A 21,813-nucleotide genomic window follows, 5' to 3' on the forward strand; every position below is an offset into this window, starting at 1 on the left:
CGGGCAAGTGCTCTACCAACTGAGTTACCCAAGCACGACTCACGCCCCGTCCTCACAGCTTTACTTTGCCAGTACCTCGTCTCCTACCTTACAAACTTCACAGAAGCTCTCCTGCAAGCTTGGGTAGCTCAGATGGAGGAGCACTTGCCCGCGAAAAGGCAAAAGTCCCGAGTTCGAGTCTCAGTCCTGCACACAATTTTAATCTGCCAGGAAGTTTCGTAACAGCGCACACTCCGCTGCAGAGTGAAAATCTCATTCTGGTACTAATGTTATTTGTTTGAATTGTTCTACAGCATTCCGAGAACACTGCATCCCTTACGTACCCTACAAGCGTCGAGTGGCCGAGATCCATCTACTTTAAAAGATTTAATAGAAATCTACAACACAGAAGACGAGGAGGAGGAAACAAAAGAAAAAACAAGAAGTAGTTCAAACAGGTTGCTCTCATAAACATGAGGTGGAAAAGACTTTAAATGTAGAGCAAATAAAGACAGGAATAATATCTACACAAATTTAAACTAAAAATACTCATATTCCATATTAGGGCAAAAAAAAAATACTCATATTCCATATTAGTGCAATAGTCTATTGATACACAATACACAGTAAGTGAACACCTACTGTACTGGAGTAAAGGAACGTAAATACATACATAATCACAAATACACTACTGGCCATTAAAATTGCTACACCAAGAAGAAATGCAGATGATAAATGGGTATTCATTGGACAAATATATTATAGTACAACTGACATGTGTATACATTTTCACGCAATTTGGGTGCATAGACCCTGAGAAATCAATACCCAGAACAACCACCTCTGGCCGTAATAACAGCCTCGACACGCCTGGGCATTGAGTCAAACGAAGCTGGGATGGGTGTACAGGTACAGCTGCCCATGCAGCTTCAACACGATACCACAATTCATCAAGAGTAGTGACTGGCGTATTGTGACGAGCCATTTGCTCGGCCACCTTTGACCAGACGTTTCCAATTGGTCAGAGATCTGGAGAATGTGCTGGCCAGGACAGCAGTCAAACATTTTCTGTACCCAAAAGGCCCGTACAGGACCTGCAACATGTGGTCGTGCATTATCCTGCTGAAATGTTGGGTTTCGCAGGGATCGAATGAAGGGTAGAGCCACGGGTCGTAACAGATCTGAAATGTAGCGTCCACTGTTCAAAGTCCCGTCAATGCGAACAAGAGGTGACCGAGACGTGTAACCGATGACACCCCATACCATCACGCCGGGTGATACGCCACTATGGCGATGACGAATACACGCTTGCAATGTGCATTCACCGCGATGTTGCCAAACACGGATGCGACCATCATGATGCTGTAACCAGAACCTGGATTCATCAAAAAAAAATGACATTTTGCCATTCGTGCACCCAGGTTCGTCTTGGAGTACACCATCGCAGGCGATCCTGTCTGTGATGCATCGTCAAGGGTAACCGCAGCCACGGCCTCCGAGCTGATAGTCCGTGCTGCTGCAAACGTCGTCGAACTGTTCGTGCAGATGGTTGTTGTCTTGCATACGTCCCCATCTGTTAGGGATCGAGACGTGGCTGCACGATCCGTTATAGCCGTGCGGATAAGATGCCTGTCATCTCGACTGCTAGTGATACGAGGCTGTTGGAATCCAGCACCGCGTTCCGTATTACCCTCCTGAACCCACCGATTCCATATTCTGCTAACAGTCATTGGGTCTCGACCGATGCGAGCAGCAATGTCGCGATACGATACACCGCAATTGCAAAAGGCTACAATCCGACCTTTATCAAAGTCGGAAACGTGATGGTACGCATTTCTCCTCCTTACACGAGGCATCACAACAACGTTTCACCAGGCAACGCCGGTCAACTGCTGTTTGTGTATGAGAAATCGGTTGGAAACTTTCCTCATGTCAGCACGTTGTAGGTGTCGCCACCGGCGCCAACTTTGTGTCAATGCTCTGAAAAGCTAATCATTTGCGTATCACAGCATCTTCTTCCTGCCTGTTAAATTTCGCATCTGTAGCACGTCATCTTCGTGGTGTAGCAATTTCAATGGCCAGTAGTGTACTTGGGATCCTTATCAGTTACTTGTCTGGACTTTAACTATAGCAAAGAATCTTACTGTTTGCATGTTACTTGTGACAATGTAGTAACTCCAAAGTTAAGAATTGCCAACTGCTTTATAAAAATAAAAACTACTAATGTTATTTGTTTGAACTGTTCTACAGCATTCTGAGAATACTGCATCCCTTACGCACCCTATAAGCGTCGAGTAGCCGATATCCGTCAACTTCATCAGATTTAATAGAAATCTACAACACAGAAGATGACGAGGAGGAAACAAAAGAAAAACAAGAAGTAGTTCAAACCGGTTGCTCTCATAGATGTTGTTGTTGTTGTGGTCTTCAGTCCAGAGAATGGTTTGATGCAGCTCTCCATGCTACTCTATCCTGTGCAAGCTTCTTCATCTCCCAGTACCTACTGCAACCTACATCCTTCTGAATCTGCTTAGTGTATTCATCTCTTGGTCTCCCTCTACGATTTTTACCCTCCACGCTGCCCTCCAATGCTAAATTTGTGATCCCTTGATGCCTCAGAACATGTCCTACCAACCGGTCCCTTCTTCTAGTCAAGTTGTGCCAGAAACTTCTCTTCTCCCCAATTCTATTCAATACCTCCTCATTAGTTATGTGATCTACCCATCTAAACTTCAGCATTCTTCTGTAGCACCACATTTCGAAAGCTTCTATTCTCTTCTTGTCCGAACTATTTATCGTCCATGTTTCACTTCCATACATGGCTACACTCCATACAAATACTTTCAGAATCTACTTCCTGACACTTAAATCTATACTCGATGTTAACAAATTTCTCTTCTTCAGAAACGCTTTCCTTGCCATTGCCAGTCTACATTTTATATCCTCTCTACTTCGACCATCATCAGTTATTTTGCTCCCCAAATAGCAAAACTCCTTTACTACTTTAAGCGTCTCATTTCCTAATCTGATTCCCTCAGCATCGCCCGACTTAATTCGACTACATTCCATTATCCTCGTTTTGCTTTTGTTGATGTTCATCTTATATCCTCCTTTCAAGACAATGTCCATTCTGTTCAACTGCTCTTCCAAGTCCTTTGCTGCCTCTGACAGAATTACAATGTCATCGGCGAACCTCAAAGTTTTTATTTCTTCTCCATGGATTGTAATACCTACTCCGAATTTTTCTTTTGTTTCCTTTACTGCTTGCTCAATATGCAGATTGAATGAGATCGGGGAAAGGCTACAACCCTGTCTCACTCCCTTCCCAACCACTGTTTCCCTTTCATGTCCCTCGACTGTTATAACTGCCATCCGGTTTCTGCACAAATTGTAAATAGTCTTTCGCTCCCTGTATTTTACCCCTGCAGCCTTCAGAATTTGAAAGAGAGTATTCCAGTCAACATTGTCAAAAGCTTTCTGAGACGTATGTGGGAGTAAATAACATGATCTTCCCAGAAAGTATTCTCCTGAAACTTAAATAGTAAACCTGTCTTTAAGCTTCTGCCACTGGAGTTTGGGGGGGGGGGGGGGGGCAAGAAATTGCTCCATTCTTGGTGATCACCCAGTTAGGAAAAACTTCATTCAGGACATTAATGCTCAACGCGGGGTGTGTGAATTGTAGCTCCATATTGTTGAAATAATGTTTCATCATTCACTGCATACTGACGAAGCTGAGGTACGAAGAATGTCCTTAACATGGTTCAATAGCACTCAGCAGTCACGGTAACAGATTGTTCTCTTTTGTTCACAAAAAAATAAAAAAAATAAGGGACTATTATTCCCACTGAGGACACTGCATATCAAACTGTTACCTTGGTTGACCGCAGGGGTTTTTCATGGAGTTGGTGAGGGTTCTGATTACTCGAATATCTAAAGTTCTGTTTGTTCACATATCCATTGGGGTGAAAATGCGCCACATCACTCATCCAGAGGTTGCGAACAAGCTCCTCGTTTTCTTCAATCGTTTGCAAAAGACTTTCACAGAAATGATGTCGGACCACGAAGTCGTCATTATTCAAAGCGTTAACCACTTGGATTACGTATGGGTGGTGATGTAAGTCTAACCTCAGTCCTTCGGACAGTCGCAGAAATTCCCAGCACAACATTCTGTCCACGCACTGATCTCCGCGGGCTTCTTCCCACAGCAATTCTTACACGTTCCACATTCTCGGGAGTACGCACTGTCTTCGCTCTGCGACCTCTTTTCCTTGTTGTTTCACTGACGTTTTCAACGTCTTCGACTTGACTTTTTATTGAGTTAACGAAAGGCACCAGCCTATTACTATTATTTTGAAAATGCACCCGGAAACAACGCTGAACGGCTACATAGCTGCCGCTTTGGTTGGAAGCTTTCACTGCTAACAGCTGTTGTTGCCTAATCGACTGGTCCATTGCTACCAAAATGCTTTGTGTTAGGGAACGCAGTGCTGACCTGTGTTACTCGCCCCCCCACTACTTCCAATGCTTCCGCGCACTAATAATAAATGCAGGTTTGACTGCCGCCCCCTGTACTTTCCTCACAGTTACAGCAACTGGAAACGTCTCTCTCGTGCCATGTCTACCAATGATTCCAACTGATTCACCCGTTCATTTTGACTTATATTTCCAATCAAGGTTCTGTCTCCAATGACAATAAATATGATCTGAGACAGAGAGAGAGAGGGGGAGAGGGAGAGAGGGTGGGGAAGAGAGGGAGAGGGAGAGATGGAAAGAGGGAGAGAGAGAGATGGAAAGAGGGAGGGGGAGAGAGGGAGAGATGGAAAGAGGGAGGGGGAGAGAGGGAGAGATGGAAAGAGGGAGGGGGAGAGAGGGAGAGATGGAAAGAGGAAGGGGGAGAAGGGGAGAGGGGGAGAAGGAGAGGGAAAGGGAGAGAGAAAGGGAGAGAGGGCGAGGGGGAGAGAGGGAGGGAGAGAGAGAGGGGGGAGGGGGGACAGGGAGAGAGGGAGAGGGGGAGGGAGAGAGGGAGGGGGGAGAGAGGGAGAGGGGGAGGGGGGGAAGGGACAAAGAAGTGGGAAGAAATAGATATGGAGAGGGGGAGGGGGGAAAGGACAAAGAAGGGGGAAGAAATAGATATGAAGAAGGAGGAGGAAGGTATAGACAGAGAGATGAAAGAGGACGAGATGGATGGAGACAGTGTGGGATAAGAGATGTACAGGGAATAGCGGAAAGGTGATGTACAGAGATAGTGAGCATTTATGGACAAAGTGAGGGGGAGTGGAGGAGAGAGAGAGAGGGGGGGGGGGGAGGGGGAAAAAGAAGAGTAGAACATACCAGGTGATGAAAAAGTCAGTAAAAATTTAAAAACTGAATAAATCACAGAATAATGTAGATAGAGAGGTAGAAATTGACACACATGCTTGGAATGACATGAGGTTTTAATTAGAACCAAAAAATACTAAAGTCCGACAGGTGGCACTTCGTCTGATCAGAATAGCAATAATTAACATAACAAAGTAAGACAAAGCAAAGATGATGTTCTTTACAGGAAATTCTCAATATGTCCACCACCATTCCTCAACAATAGCTGTAGTCGAGGAATAATGTTGCGAACAGCAGGCGGAGTTACGGTGAGGCATTGGCGTCGGATGTTGTCTTTCAGCATCCCTAGAGATGTCGGTCGTTCACGATACACTTGCAACTTCAGACAATAATCGCACGGACTGAGGTCTGGGGACCTGGGAGGCCAACCGTGACGAAAGTGGCGGCTGAGCACACGATCGTCACCAAACGACGCGCGCAAGAGATCTTTCACGCGTCTAGCAATACGGTTGGTTCTAATAAAACCCCACGTCATTGCAAGCACGTGTGTCAATTTTTAACTCTCGATGTACATTATTCCGTGATTTATTCAGTTTTCAAATTTATACTGACTTTCTGATCACCCGGTACATCCAATTCCCAAACATATTTAGCAATTGTCAAGAATTGCCAGGTTTGCTAATAAAAAGACACAAATCATTTGTGGATTAATAAAAATGTGACCCGACATGTGAGGTTTTGGAGGACACGGTCACACTACGAGGTACTGACCTGTGGTCGCACGTGGCACAGTACGGGCAGGCGGTGACGGCAGTCGAGAGAGGCGTGGGACCGCACTGCAACCTGTCGGCAGCAGCCGGCAGCTCGAGATGCTCCGACACGGTGGGGCTGCGTCGCGCGATCTGGAGATGGCGGGTGGGGCTGGCGGTGGCGTCGGGCACTCTCAGAGGCGTCACCGCTCCCGGGGCCCGAGAAACGGCTGCTTCTCGCACCGCCTGCAGAACGTCCGCTTCACGCACGGGTAGTCGCGGAAGCCGCCGAAGTTGAACACGTCCACGTACTGCGGGTCTGCAACCGGCGAACACAGCAATCGTTTGGTGGGCAGGCCGTCCGAGCACCCGCAAGGATGTTCACAGTCACTGAACGTAAAATCTTTTACAGTATTTACAGTATTCCGATACCTCTATTTGCACATTTAGTCATCCTCTTTTTCGTTCTTCTTAACTAGCCCGCCAATCGTGAACGGTTTGTTCTGTCGGTGGAGGGTCGAAATGCTGCACAGCTGCTATGTTTCCCTGTTCTTCTGCATATGCTATTACAGTAGAGCGTCGATTATCCGAACGACGGTCAACCGAACGACCCACCGAGCGAGGTGGCGCAGTGGTTAGGCACTGGACTCGCATTCGGGAGGACGACGGTTCAATCCCGCGTCCGGCCATCCTGATTTAGGTTTTCCGTGATTTCCCTAGATCACTTCAGGCAAATGCCGGGATGGTTCCTTTGAAAGGGCACGGCCGATTTCCTTCCCCATCCTTCCATAATCCGAGCTTGTGCTCCGTCTCTAATGACCTCGTTGTCGACGGGACGTTAAACACTAATCTCCCCCCCTCCCCCGAACGACCGCTTAACGGAACTGTGTACTCGCTCGCACCTGTTACTCTCCATCGTCCCCCTCACTCCCAAACCAAGTTTCCCACAGTAGTCGCCTACTGGGCCACCGCTGGCAGAACATTGCTCCGAATAGGGCCTTCACGAGGCGCTGCTGACCGGCCGAGCTGCCAGTCGCTGTGTTTCAACAATCGGCACACTTCTGTCGGCTCGGCACTGGCAGTAGAAGTAGTGGCAGTATCAAAGCTGTTCACAGTAGAGATGGGCAAAACTGTTCTTTTCAGAGATCGGATCCGAACTGTTCACTCCCTGAAATGAACTAGGTCTTTTTCATGACTCACCACTCATTCACAATAGAAAATAAATGGAAGGCACATTGCCCTTTAAACTTGGTTTATTCCAGTACTATACCTCTATTTTGATCTTATTTGATCCTATTTTGAAGTAACACAGATAATGAGTAAGAATTTTGTATTGTTTATTGTAATTTCCACGATATGACAAAGTTTTTGATTATCGATTTATTTTGCACTATCGTGGTTTTTTGGGTGATCGGAAAATGTTGTAACTTGAGATTTACATTAACAATGTATTTGGCTATAATGTATTAAAATTTCATTAACCTCGTACAAATACATCCCAAGCCATATATTTTTAAAGTGAACATTTCCTTCCGAAGACGCCCAAAATCGCAAAATCCGTACTACAATTAGAAAAAAAATATAAATTTGACTCTAAGACCAAAGTGCTGCATATAGCCTTATGCAGAATAAAACAAGGAAAATATTGGTGTATCACATTTTGCGATACGTTTATTGGTTCGCTCGTAATTAAAGTGTAAATTCGAGTGTCCATAATAAAAAATCCTATAGTAAGAGGAGTCGTCAGGAACCTCATCTGATCAGTTTAAACAAATAAAAATAAAATAAAAACAAATGATGTATACATAACATAATTATGTAATATAGATATCGGTATTAGTACGAAAAACAATATCCAGAATAGACGAACTCCGATGCAGGGGCGCTTAGTCAAGCTGGTCAAGCCGCGAGCTGTACTGCTGCGTGAGCTAAGACCGCAGAGACCAGAGTGATACCTGAGTTGCTTTGCTCAACGCTCTGGCTAGAGTCGAGGACGGTGGGGTGAGCGTTGAGCGGGCGAGTTCCGAGGGTGGGGGAAGCGGTGAGCGGCCACCACTCACCCGCTCTGAGGCAAATCGTCCTCTTGCGAGCAGGTTGTTGCAAGTAGTTCTTATGTTCTCTGCTAGGAGGCTCTCTGTCCTGTTGCTCACATCAACTGCCCAGAGGGCAGGACGTGCGACTGAAACGATCGCCGGCGGAGTGCGATGCTAAGTTAAGCTGCGCCAGACACTGCACGCGGCAGAGGAAGCACAGAGACGGCACGGCATATGTGAAACACAAAATCCAATGGGGCACTGCACAATGCAGGCAGCCAGGGCAGAAGCAGGGCAGAGGCCGGCGCCGGCTGTGTTGTGTGGCGTGCAGCGTGCTCTGACTAGCAGAGGCCCCCCTGATATGCTCCGTCTCTCTCTCTCTCTCTCTCTCTCTCTCTCTCTCTCTCTCTCTCTCTCTCCTGTGTGAAACGTTTGGAGCTACCGTTCTTTTTTTCTGAATCACTGATTGTTCACTCCTTTGAAAGATTCAACTCTATGAATCAGTTCAGGAGCGGATCCCCCATCTCTAGCGGCAGCATCAAAGCTGGTCACAGCAACAGCATAGAGTTGAGGCGTGCCGCTCCGCGCAGTTTGAAGGATGGCGCGCCCCCGAGAAGAGCTTCTCACGGTACAAACAGTCACCTTCTCTTCTCTGTTACTGTACAGTACTTCTTTTTGGCAAATAAACATGTACCGTTCGATTATCCCAACAAACCAGTTTTCCAAACACCCATGTCCCCCAATTACTTCCGATAATTAACGCTCTACTGTACTTTCAATTTACAGCCAACATAATACACTATGTGATCAAAACTATCCGGACACCCCCAAAGACATACGTTTTTCATATCAGGTGCACTGTGCTGCCACATACTACCAGGTACTCCACATCGGCGATCTCAGTAGTCATTAGACGCCGTGAGAACGCGTCACAGAACTCGTGGACTTGGAACGTGGTCAGGTGATTGGATGTCACTTGTGTCGTGCACACTCCTAAACATCCCTAGGTCCACTGATTCCGATGTGATAGTGAAGTGGAAACGTGAAGGGACACGTACAGCACAAAAGCGTACACAATGAGATTTTCACTCTACAGCAGAGTGTGCACTGATATGAAACCTCCTGGCAGATTAAAACTGTGTGCCGGACCGAGACTCGAACTCGGGACCTTTGCCTTTTGCAGACAGTTTTAATCTGCCAGGAAGTTTCACATCAGCGCACACTCCGCTGCAGAGTTAAAATCTCATTCTGGAAACGTCTCCCAGGCTGTGCCTAAGCCATGTCTCCGCAATATCCTTTCTTTCAGGAGTGCTAGTTCTGCAAGGTTCGCAGGAGAGCTTCTGTTAGGTTTGGAAGGTAGGAGACGAGGTACTGGCAGAAGTAAAGCTGTGAGGAGGGGGCGTTAGTCGTGCTTTACTAGCTCTGGTAGAGCACTTGCCCGCGAAAGGCAAAGGTCCCGAGTTCGAGTCTCGGTCCGGCATACAGTTTTAATCTGCCAGGAAGTTTCACAAAAGCGTACAGGCCGACCTCGTCTGTCGACTGACAGAGACCGCTGACAGTTGAACAGGGTCGTAATGTGTGATAGACATCTATCGAGACCATGACACAGGAATTACAAACTTGATCAGGATCCACTGCCAGTACTATGACAGTTAGGCGGGAGTGGAGAAAACTTGCAATTCATCGTCAAGCGGCTGCTCAAACGACGCCTCGCTCGGTGTAAGGAGCGTAAACATTGGACGACTGAACAGTGGAAAAACGTTGTATGGAGTGATGAATGTCAGTACACAGTGTGGCGATCCGATGGCAGGGTGTGGGTATGGCGAATGCCCGGTGAACGTCATCTGCCAGCGTGTGTAGTGACGACAGTAAAATTCGGAGGCGGTGGTATTATGGTGTGGTCATGTTTTTCATGGAGGGGGCTTGCACCCCTTGTTGTTTTATGCGGCACTATCACAGCACAGTCTTACACTGATGTTTCAAATGGCTCTGAGCACCATGGGACTTAACTTCTGAGGTCATCAGTCGCCTAGAACTTAGAACTTCTTAAACCTAACTAACCTAAGGACATCACACACATCCATGTCCGAGGCAGGATTCGAACCTGCGACCGTAGCGGCCGCTCGGCTCCAGACTGCAGCGCCTACAACCGCTCGGCCACTCCAGCCGGCCCTACATTGATGTTATAAGCACCTTCTTGCCTCCCACTGTTGAAGAGCAACTTGGGGATGGCGACTGCATCTTTCAACAAAATCAAGCACCTGTTCATAATGCACAGACTGTGGCGAAGTGGTTGGCAGTAACATCCCTGCAATGGACTGGCCTGCGCATAGTCCTGACCTGAATCCTACAGAACACCTTTGGGATGTTTTGGAACGCCGACTTCGTGCCAGGCCTCACCGACCGACATCGATACCTCTCCTCGGTGCAGCACTCCGTGAAGGATGGGCTGCCATTCTCCAAGAAACCTTCCAGCACCTGACTGAACGTACGCCAGTGAGAGTGGAAGCTGTAATCAAGGCTAAGGGTAGTCCAACACCATACTGAATTCCAGCACTATCGATGGAGGGCACCACGAACTTTTAAGTCATTTTCAGCCAGGTGGCCAGATAGCTTTGATCACACAGTGTATGAATATCTTGTATTTTTTCCATTACGAAACTAGCTACTAATAAAAATATTGTATTGTTATCGTTAACACAAATCACTTTCGATTTCACTGGCACCGTGGACTGGAATGACGCAGCATAAACTGGACAGTGTTCTGGGTATGTGAAGGTGCAGCGGAAGGGAGTCAGTGTTAGCAAGGTTGCGAATGGCCCAACTCACGTCGATAACATCGGCGAACTACTGCTGCCAGTTGAATCAAACGTTGTCGGGTAGACGTCGGTCTGCCCACAGAATCAAATACCCTGCTAAGCCAAAGAAACTGCTACACCTGCCTAACAGCGTCTAGGATCCACATGAGCACTCAGAAGTGCCACAACACGATGAGTATGTGCCAAGCAAGATCGTAAGAGATGGAAAAGAGCCACCGTGGTACAACAACCGAGTTAGAAAACTGCTGCGGAAGCAAACATAAACATAGCTAAAGCCTTGCAGACAAACAAAAATTACGCGAAGCGAAATGTAGTGTGAGAAGGGCTATGCGAGAGGCGTTCAACGAATTCGAAAGTAAAGTTCTATGTACTGACTTGGCAGAAAATCCTAAGACATTTTGGTCTTATGTCAAAGCGGTAGGTGGATCAAAACAAAATGTTCAGACACTCTGTGATCAAAATGGTACTGAAACAGAGGATGACAGACTAAAGGCCGAAATACTAAATGTCTTTTTCCAAAGCTGTTTCACAGAGGAAGACTGCACTGTAGTTCCTTCTCTAGACTGTCGCACAGATGACAAAACGGTAGATATCGAAATAGACGAAAGAGGGATAGAAAAACAATTAAAATCGCTCAAAAGAGGAAAGGCCGCAGGACCTGATGGGATACCAGTTCGATTTTACACAGAGTACGCGAAGGAACTTGCCCCCCTTCTTGCAGGTCTCTAGAAGAGCGTAGCGTTACAAAGGATTGGAAAAGGGCACAGGTCATCCCCGTTTTCAAGAAGGGACGTCGAACAGATGTGCAGAACTATAGACCTATATCTCTAACGTCGATCAGTTGTAGAATTTTGGAACACGTGTTATGTTCGACAATAATGACTTTTCTGGAGACCAGAAACCTACTCTGTAGGAATCAGCATGGGTTTCGAAAAAGACGGTCGTGTGAAACCCAGCTCGTGCTATTCGTCCGCGAGACTCAGAGGGCCATAGACACGGGTTCCCAGGTAGATGCCGTGTTTCTCGACTGCCGCAAGGTGTTCGATACGGTTCCCCACAGTCGTTTAATGAACAAAGTAAGAGCATATGGACTATCAGACCAATTGTGTGATTGGGTTGAAGAGTTCCTAGATAACAGAACGCAGCACGTCATTCTCAATGGAGAGAAGTCTTCCGAAGTACGAGTGATTTCAGGTATGCCGCAGGGGAGTGTCGTAGGACCGTTGCTGTTCACAATATACATAAATGACCTTGTGGACGACATCGGAAGTTCACTGAGGCTTTTTGCAGATGGTGCTGTGGTATATCGAGAGGTTGTAACAATGGAAAATTGTACTGAAATGCAGGAGGATCTGCAGCGAATTGACGCATGGTGCAGGTAATGGCAATTGAATCTCAATGTAGACAAGTGTAATGTGCTGCGAATACATAGAAAGAAAGATCCCATATCATTTAGCTACAATATAGCAGGTCGGCGACTGGAAGCAGTTAATTCCATAAATTATCTGGGAGTACCCATTAGGAGTGATTTAAAATGGAATGATCATATAAAGTTGATCGTCGGTAAAGCAGATGCCAGACTGAGATTCATCGGAAGAGTCCCAAGGAAATGCGATCCGAAAACAAAGGAAGTAGGTTACAGTACACTTGTTCGCCCACTGCTCGAATACTGCTCAGCAGTGTGGGATCCATACCAGATAGGGTTGATAGAAGAGATAGAGAAGATCGAATGGAGAGCAGCGCGCTTTGTTACAGGATCATTTAGTTATCGCGAAAGCGTTACGGAGATGATAGATAAACTCCAGTGGAAGACTCTGCAAGAGAGACGCTCAGTAGCTCGGTACGGGCTTTTGTTGAAGTTTCGAGAACATACCTTCATACCTTCACCGAGGAGTCAAGCAGTACATTGCTCCCTCCTACGTATATCTCGCGAAGAGACCGTGAGGATAAAATGAGAGAGATTAGAGCCCACACAGAGGCATACCGACAATCCTTCTTTCTACGAACAATACGAGACTGAAATAGAAGGGAGAACCGATACAGGTACTCAAGGTACCCTCCGCCACACACCGTCAGGTGGCTTGCGGAGTATGGATGTAGATGTAGATGGTATGGACTCAACTAATGTCTACAGTAGTGCTCGAGAGAATGGACATTGTGAATTCTGTATAGCTGTCCATAAATCCGTAAGAGTACGACGAGGAGGGGATCTCTTCTGAAGAGCAGGTTGCAAGACATCCCAGATATGCTCAATAATGCCCATGTCTCGGGAGTTTGGTGGCCAGTGGAATTGTTTAAACCCAGAAGAGAGTTCCTGGAGCCAGTTCGTAGCAATTCTGGACGTGTGGAGTGTCGCTTTGTCCTGCTGGATTCCCCAAGTCTGTTGGAATGCAGAGTGGACAGAAATGGAGGCAGGTGATCAGACAAAATGCTTATGTATGTGTCACCTGTCAGAGTGGTATCTAGACGTATCAGGGGTCACTCCAAGTATACATACCCCACACCATTACAGAGCCTCTACCAGTGTAAACAATCACCTGCTGACATGCAGCGTCCACGGATTCATGAGACTGTCTGCTTACCCGTACATGTACATTCGCTCAATACAACGGGACTCGTCTGACCGGGCAACATGTTTCCAGTCATCTACGGTCCATGTCAGTGTTGACGGGCGCAGGCGAGGCATAAAGCTTTGTCTCGTGCAGTCTACATTTTATATCCTCTCTACTTTGACCATCATCAGTTATTTTGCTCCCCAAATAGCAAAACTCCTTTACTACTTTAAGTGTCTCATTTCCTAATCTAATTCCCTCAGCATCACCCGACTTAATTCGACTACATTCCATTATCCTCATTTTGCTTTTGTTGATGTTCATCTTATAGCCTCCTTTCAAGACACTGTCCATTCTGTTCAACTGCTCTTCCAAGTCCTTTGCTGTCTCTGACAGAATTACAATGTCATCGGCGAACCTCGAAGTTTTTATTTCTTCTCCGTGGATTTTAATTCCTACTCCGAATTTTTCTTTTGTTTCCTTTATTGCTTGCTCAATATACAGATTGTATAGCATTGGGGCGAGGCTACAACCCTGTCTCACTGCCTTCCCAACCACTGCTTCCCTTTTGTGCCCCTCGACTCTTATAACTGCCATGTGGTTTCTGTAGAAATTATAAATAGCTCCCTGTATTTTACCGCTGACGCCTTTAGAATTTGAAAGAGAGTATTCCAGTCAACATTGTCAAAAGCTTTCTCTAAGTCCACAAATGGTAGAAACGTAGGTTTACCTTTTCTTAAGATAAGGCTTAAGGTCAGTATTGCCTCATGTGTTCCAACATTTCCACAGAATCCAATTAAGATGTTTACGGTGTAACATTTCCCGTTTCCACCAGTGCATATAATAAGCTCAGAACAGAGTGGGGGGATGGCTAGTCCAGTAAAAATTTCCTAGAACTGCACCACTGTGGAGCTACAGCCATAAAATGACAGCTAATCAGGGATGCCAAAGCAGACAATCCAAGACACCCAGTACCACCCGAGTGACGTCGCAGCTGGCAGCTGGAGTACGTAAGGGGATACCGGCAGGCCGTCAGCAGTCATTCCGTTCCACCACAATCGAGGACAGGTCAGTGAAAAGCTCGAGCTCTTCTTTACGGCATCTGACACGGCCAGAATCCCGAGAATTTTCTTTTTTAAAATCAGACTTCAAGAAGAATATAATACTTCCAATCCCAAAGAAAGCAGGTGTTGACAGATGTGAAAATTACCGAACTATCAGTTTAATAAGTCACAGCTGCAAAGTACTAACGCGAATTCTTTACAGACGAATGGAAAAACTGGTAGAAGCCGACCTCGGGGAAGATCAGTTTGGATTCCGTAGAAATGTTGGAACACGTGAGGCAAAACTAACCTTACGACTTAACTTAGAAGAAGGATTAAGAAAAGGCAAACCTACGTTTCTAGCATTTGTAGACTTAGAGAAAGTTTTTGACAATGTTAACTGGAATATTCTCTTTCAAATTCTGAAGGTGGCAGGGGTAAAATACAGGGAGCGAAAGGCTATTTACAATTTGTACAGAAACCAGATGGCAGTTATAAGAGTCGAGGGGCATGAAAGGGAAGCAGTGGTTGGGAAGGGAGTAAGACAGGGTTGTAGCCTCTCCCCGATGTTATTCAATCTGTATATTGAGCAAGCAGTAAAGGAAACAAAAGAACCATTTGGAGTAGGAATTAAAATCTATGGAGAAGAAATAAAAAATTTGAGATTCGCAGATGACATTGTAATTCTGTCAGAGAGAGCAAAGGACTTGGAAGAGCAGTTGAACGGAATGGACAGTGTCTTGAAAGGAGGATATGAGATGAACGTCAACAAAAGCAAAACGAAGATAATGGAGTGTAGTTGAATTAAGTCGAGTGATGCTGAGGGATTTAGATTAGGAAATGAGACACTTAAACTAGTAAAGGAGTTTTGCTATTTGGGGAGCAAAATAACTGATGATGGTCGAAGTAGAGAGAATATAAAATGTAGATTGGGAATGGCAAGGAAAGCGTTTCTGAAGAAGAGAAATTTGTTAACATCGAGTATAAATTTAAGTGTCAGGAAGTCATTTCTGGAAGGATTTGTATGGAGTGTAGCCATGTATGGAAGTGAAACATGGACGATAAATAATTTGGACAAGAAGAGAATAGAAGCTTTCGAAATGTGGTGCTACAGAAGAATGCTGAAGATTAGATGGGTAGATTACGTAACTAATGAGGAGGTACTGAATAGGATTGGGGAGAAGAGGAGTTTGTGACATAACTTGACCAGAAGAAGGGATCGGTTGGTAGGACATGTTCTGAGGCATCGAGGCATCACCAATTTAGTACTGGAGGGCAGCGTGGAGGGTAAAAATCGTAGAGGGAGACCAAGAGATGAATACACTAAGCAGATTCAGAAGGATGTAGGTTGCAGTAGGTACTTGGAGATGAAGCAGCTTGCACAGGATAGAGTAGCATGGAGAGCTGCATCAAACCTGTCTCAGGACTGAAGACCACAACCACAACAACAACAACAACAACAACATCAATATTAAATCCCGTCACCCCGCCACCGCCCTCACGACTTACCGAGCGTCCAGTAGTGCTCCCCATGATCGCCATCCTCCCGCGGCACTTTGACGAAGTACTTGCCGAGCGACAGGTACGCCCGGACCGAGCTGCGCCAGACCTTCTTCTTGCGATCAAAGTACGGGAAACGGTTCTCGATGTAGGCGCAGATCTCCGACTGCGTCGCCCTCCTGCCGGACAAACGAGAGCGAAAATTGTAGTCGAGCTCGTCCGAAGGAGAGACCGAGTGAGATTTGACGGCCGTGCGCCCTTCTTGGCACCGTCGCCACAAGTGTGCAAGTCCCCGTCACCCACTTTACTTTGTACAAGTGGAGAAATATTTAAGCAAACAATGGAAAATCCAGGACGGAATGTAACAATACCAGAGAAGGAAAGTTGCTAGAGTAGTGTCGCGGAATAGTAAAGAGTTGGAAACGTGGAATACTGTCCAAGTTTCGTTGCCTATGCCGAGAGCCAGAGGCGGTAGGTTAGCCGAGAGGTAGGAGGATTGCACACGTATCGGAGTGTGTCGTCACGCAGGGGCAGTGGCCCGGTTATACACGACAGGCGAGAGAGAACTGCTTAGCACGCGGGTTTGTGTTAGACGGAGACTTTCGTAGAGTCCAAGACAGAGGTATAGCTTCAGCTGTACTGCATTTCACAACTTCGCGTAAGTCTGCCGTAACAACACGCAACTCTGTCGCAAGAACGACAGATGAATCGGCAGTATAAGTGGAACGAATGCGTTCATTACAAACGAGCACGACGTCAGGAAGTCGCTCGTGCTGCCTTTAAATACGCCAGCTTTGATAGCAACGAGGCACTCGCAGTCAGACTTGCAGTTAGATGTGTACCGGGTCGCCGTGTAGCGCTCGGCTCGGTGATCGACACGTTAATCTTTATTGAGGAGACATTGCAGTAAGGGCGGCCCATCCGGCAAGAGACGTGAGGGGACAGTGCCAGCTCTGGTCCTCTCTGCTGCTGCTGTCAATCGTCGACCCGGGATTAGCGGACTTCGCGGCAGACTCGGTCGCCGCCAATGCCGACCACACCGGTGAGCCGTCGTCGAGATTGTGCGGGGCCTACCGTATTTACTCGAATCTAAGCCGCACCTGAAAAATGAGACTAGAAATCAAGGGAAAAAAAAAAAAATCCCGAATCTAAGCCACACCTGAAATTTGAGACTCGAAATTCAAGGGGAGAGAGAAGTTTTAGGCCGCACCTCCAAATCGAAACAATGTTGGTCCATTGTAATATGAGACACAATTTAGGTCGAATGAATGACGATACAGCTGCAGTAGTTTGGTTCGAGTCGTAAGCTTAGCAGTTAAGCTTTACCACGTAGCCATTGCTATGTGTCAGGCGCTCCGTCCGTATTTATACAAGTACCCTTCCTTTTTCGCGTGCTTCGTCTGGTTTGAATTGATTGCTTATATTGCTTTGATCTCATAAGTGCCGTTCTCTCTGTTATAGGCGTTTACGTCACTCTAAGCTGAAAATGCATTATTGTACTGTATCCTGCATTGTTGGTTACATTCTGATACTGCGTGTTTAATATCTGTCGCCGCTCGCGGCATGGCTTGCTTTTGTGCGCGCTAGCGCGGCTTTATATATATATATATATATATATATATATATATATATATATAAAAAGCGAAACAATGGCGCAAGTCTGCTATTTGTTGTTACTTAAACTGCTGCTTTCTTTGATAATGATCAACAAGAACCAAATAATAGACTGCGTATGATAGAAGATGTTCTGAACGAGAGATTGGCGAAAATTTTTCTCCGTTTGAAAATCTTTGCAGACGACTCTTTAGTACATTGCATTCTGCACAGAAATTAGCGTCATCTTAGATTCAAAAATCTAGTCAGATGCCGTCCTTAGTTTCTGACTGTATCACTATTCAGCATAAGAATAATACGAATATAAACATGAAATGATATGTATATTCTTCCGCGTTTGCTGTTCTAGTTTCGTAGTTTATTAGGCAGACAGGTTTTTAATGAAATAGCAGCAAACACGAAAGAATACATGGCATAATGTTTACATTTTTCTACCTTTTAATTTATTTACCGGCGCAGAGGTTTTGGAGCCAGTATTTATCTTTGTACCTGCGAACCATTCCTGTGTAGCGCGACATATATTTGACGGCAGAAGTTAGTTGTGGCGACACCTACCAACATTTTTCAGAACTTCCACTTACTTTGCACTCAATTCTAAGCCGCAGGCGGTTTTTTGGATTACAAAAACCGGAAAAAAAGTGCGGCTTAGATTCGAGTAAATACGGTAGATATTTACTAGGTTCCCTGCTTTGAAGCTGCTCAGAAGCAATTTTGTCAATACTCATGGTGTATTCGCGGATGCAGACACACACACACACACACACACATGATTTCCCGGTTAAAAATACACATTTTCGTGGGTGAAAATACACTATTTCCCAGGTGAAAATCCACTCCACCCTGGGTGAAAGTTTACGTCTTCCATGTCAAGTGACAATATACTTCCTCTTGGAGCTGTAAAAGTTATCAATCCTTTGAATGGTAAAGGTTAAAGGTTTTATACACCGGCGTACAACTTCTTAGCACTTTAGGGGGGGGGGGGGGGGGGGAACAACCCACATTTCAGAAAGATCTTTGACATGCGGTAAAATGTACACTGCACATTTTCGTATTACGAAAGTATAAATCCAAATTCCACCAAATGCAGTACAAAAGTTTTCAAAGCACTGAAATCGAAATTGTGCTGCATAATGCACTTTCATCATCCAATCATGTAATCTCACCAGCCAATGGCAGCAGACATTCAGAGCGAAAGACATGTGAAACACATAAATAGGAAAAGTTAACGGCTAAAATTAATGAACATACAGTATAGCAACAACAAAAGGAAGTATATTGTTGTTCACCAAAAATTTGTTGTCGTTTTCTTCCAAGGGAGTGCTTAGGTAGGATTCTAAGAACATAAATTAAATTGCAGCAACTGAATATTTCTGACAAGCACTATCACAAATTTCACTGCTGTGCTGAACATTTCGTGGGTTCTCTATAGAAAAGCCAACTGGATGTGAAATTGCTCTAGAATAATTACACTTTTTGGCACTGTTATTGCATAACCTGTAATCTATGAAATAACTAAAATAAATATGAAAAAGTAACCTTGAAACTTTGTCATTTTTAGCATCCATTTCTCTTTATGATACATGAAACACAAATGTGCCAGTAAAATTTTAAATAATGGCATACATGGCTCATCTTCTGGGCCCGAAATTTTTCTAAGTAGCTGGTACTCAAAGTTATGTTTTGACTGAGAATTGAATGCACTGTGGTTTAAGAAATTCATCACACATTCTCACACACAACATTATTCATCTTGCATAAAAGGAAATTTACTTTCAAAGTGACACTTCTCAAAGCACCATTCATAAAATTTTCTAGAAATCAGTTAGAAAGGTAAGCAATTGTGATGCCACACTCATCAAAAGCAGTTTGTTGTACAAAGTATCCTATAGTCTTCATCCCAAAGCCTTTGACACACTTTGCTGTTGGCAGATGCTTGCACATGCACTGTTGCTTTGTCATTGTTGATGTTGTAAATAGCACACTTTCTTTGCAACTAAAGTTTTATTATGGCGTTATTCTATCATTTATGTTTCATTGCTACAGTGTTATTCCACAGTAGCAGGTTAAAATAAAATTGTTTGTTAGAGTATCAGTTCTTACCAGTCAAAAATTACAAAAATCGAACTGAAAACTAAAACAATGAAAAACTCTTGAATTCTAAGTTTTTCCCCATATGAAAAAATTCCCGCATTTTTCCAAGATTTCCTGGTTGTCCTCGGGAATTTAGACCTCTCATGTTGTGTCACATTATTTTATTTATTTTGAAGATTTGGGAGCATAAAGTTAGGACATTCTGCTAATTTGGAAGCAAACTAAAGATGACGGCAAAACAAGGACGACATAAAAAGCATATTAGCACAGGCGAAAAGGGCATTCTCAGTCAAGAGACATCTGCTAACATCAAACATTGGCCTTACTTTGAGGAGGAAAGTTCTGGGAATGCACATATGGAGCACAGTATTGTTTGGTATGAATCATGGACTGTGGGGAAACCAGGAAAAAAGATTATCAAAATGTCTGAGATGCAGTGCTACAGATGAATGTTGAAAATTACAGGGTGGCGCACGAAATGTGTTACCATTTTGTTTTTGAATATAAACTTTATTGTCAATACAATCTGAAAGGAACATATACTACAATGAAGAGCCGTCCATGGAGATTTGTTCTAACTCAGTACATGCTCAATATGTCCACAATTTCCTTCAAACGAACACTGAAGTTAGTGATTACCCTACGGCACATGTCTTCCGTAATTTCACTGCAAGCTTGAAGAATAAGTCTTCTGAGCTCCATTAAATCACGTGGACGTTTCGGGAACTTTTTTTTTCCTTTGGGTACCCCCAAAGAAAAAAGTCACTTGGATTGAGTTCTGGACTACTGGGGGGCCAATTTTGTCCGTCATTGAAGCGACCTGGAAACCTGAGTGAAATGATCCGCATGTCGAAATGCTCGTGTAAAAACTCCAACAGTCCAGACCTCAATCCACGTGACATATCTCTTTGGGGGTACCTAAAGGAAAAAATTTTCCCAAAACGTCCACATGATTTAATGGAGCTCAGAAGCCTTATTCTTCAAGCTTGCAGTGAAATTACGGAAGACATGTGCCGTAGGGTAATCAGTAACTTCAGTGTTCGTTTGAAGGAAGTTAGGAAACGAAATGGTGGACATATTGAGCATGTGCTGAGTTAGAACAAATCTCTATGGACGGCTCTTCATTGTAGTATATGTTCCTCTCAGATTGTATTGACAATAAAGTTTATATTCAAAAACAAAATGGTAACACATTTCGTGTGCCACCCTGTAGTTGGACTGATAAGATATGAAATGATTAGATTCTATGTAGAACTGGTGAAGAAAGGAAAATATGGATAGGACTGACAAGACGAAATGACAGAATGATTGTACTTATTGAGACATCAAGGAATAGCATGCACAGTACTAGAAGGAGCTGCAGAGGGTGAAAACCGTAGAGGAAGACAGAGATTGGAATACATCCAGCAAATAATTGAGGGAGTAGGTTGCAAGTGCTACTCTGAGATGAAGAGGTTAGCACAGGAAAGGAATTCGTGGCGGGCTCAATCAAACCAATCAGAAGACAGGTGGCTCAATAAATAAATATGAGCAGACTTGTGGTCATGCAACAAATCAGTACAAATTTTACAGAATGCTGAATACACACTTCATAAACAAAAAGAGCTCAAAATTAATAAAATATGAAGAAAATTTGTGAAAGAGTACAGGAATAAACAACACAGTATAAAGAAAATTCTCAACTACAATGAGGAACTTCTGTACAGAATATAAGGAGTGTGCCGCACAAAGAAACATTTCAACCCAGATTTTGTATGTCAAGTGTTGCAGTTTAGACACAGGGCAGGAGAGAAGGTGCAGAGAGGGGAAGGGATAAGTAGCAGAAAGGAGAGAAATAAAAGAAATTAATAGACTGGGTGTGGTGGTGAAATGACGGCCTCGTTGTGCCGGAATGCGAACGCGGAGGGGGCCGGATGGGTGAGGTCAGTGACTAATGAAGGTCGACGCCAGGAGGGTTACGGGAGCGTAGAATGTATTGCAGGGAAAGTTCCCAGCTGCGCAATTCAGAAAAGCTGGTGTTGGTGGGAAGGGTCCATATGGCACAGGCTGTGAAGCAGTCATTGAGATGAGGGATATCGTGTTTGGCAGCGTGTTCTACAACAGGGTGGTCCACT

The 21,813-nt window shown here is 44.8% G+C and overlaps 1 protein-coding gene across 1 annotated transcript in view; it reads right to left on the minus strand.

Moving 5' to 3' along the window:
* LOC126212776 (uncharacterized) overlaps positions 1–21,813 on the minus strand; it is a 153,446-nt gene that overhangs the window by 11,025 nt on the left and 120,608 nt on the right. Inside the window, exons 11-12 of the mRNA XM_049940181.1 lie at positions 16,004–16,173; positions 6,070–6,366 (exon numbers count right to left, since the gene is read on the minus strand). Of these exons, the coding sequence (XP_049796138.1) occupies positions 6,251–6,366; positions 16,004–16,173 (286 nt within the window). The 3' untranslated portion in view covers positions 6,070–6,250. The remainder of the gene's footprint in view (positions 1–6,069; positions 6,367–16,003; positions 16,174–21,813) is intronic.

This window comes from Schistocerca nitens, chromosome 11 (assembly GCF_023898315.1).
Source record: "Schistocerca nitens isolate TAMUIC-IGC-003100 chromosome 11, iqSchNite1.1, whole genome shotgun sequence".
Classification (NCBI taxonomy): domain Eukaryota; kingdom Metazoa; phylum Arthropoda; class Insecta; order Orthoptera; family Acrididae; genus Schistocerca; species Schistocerca nitens.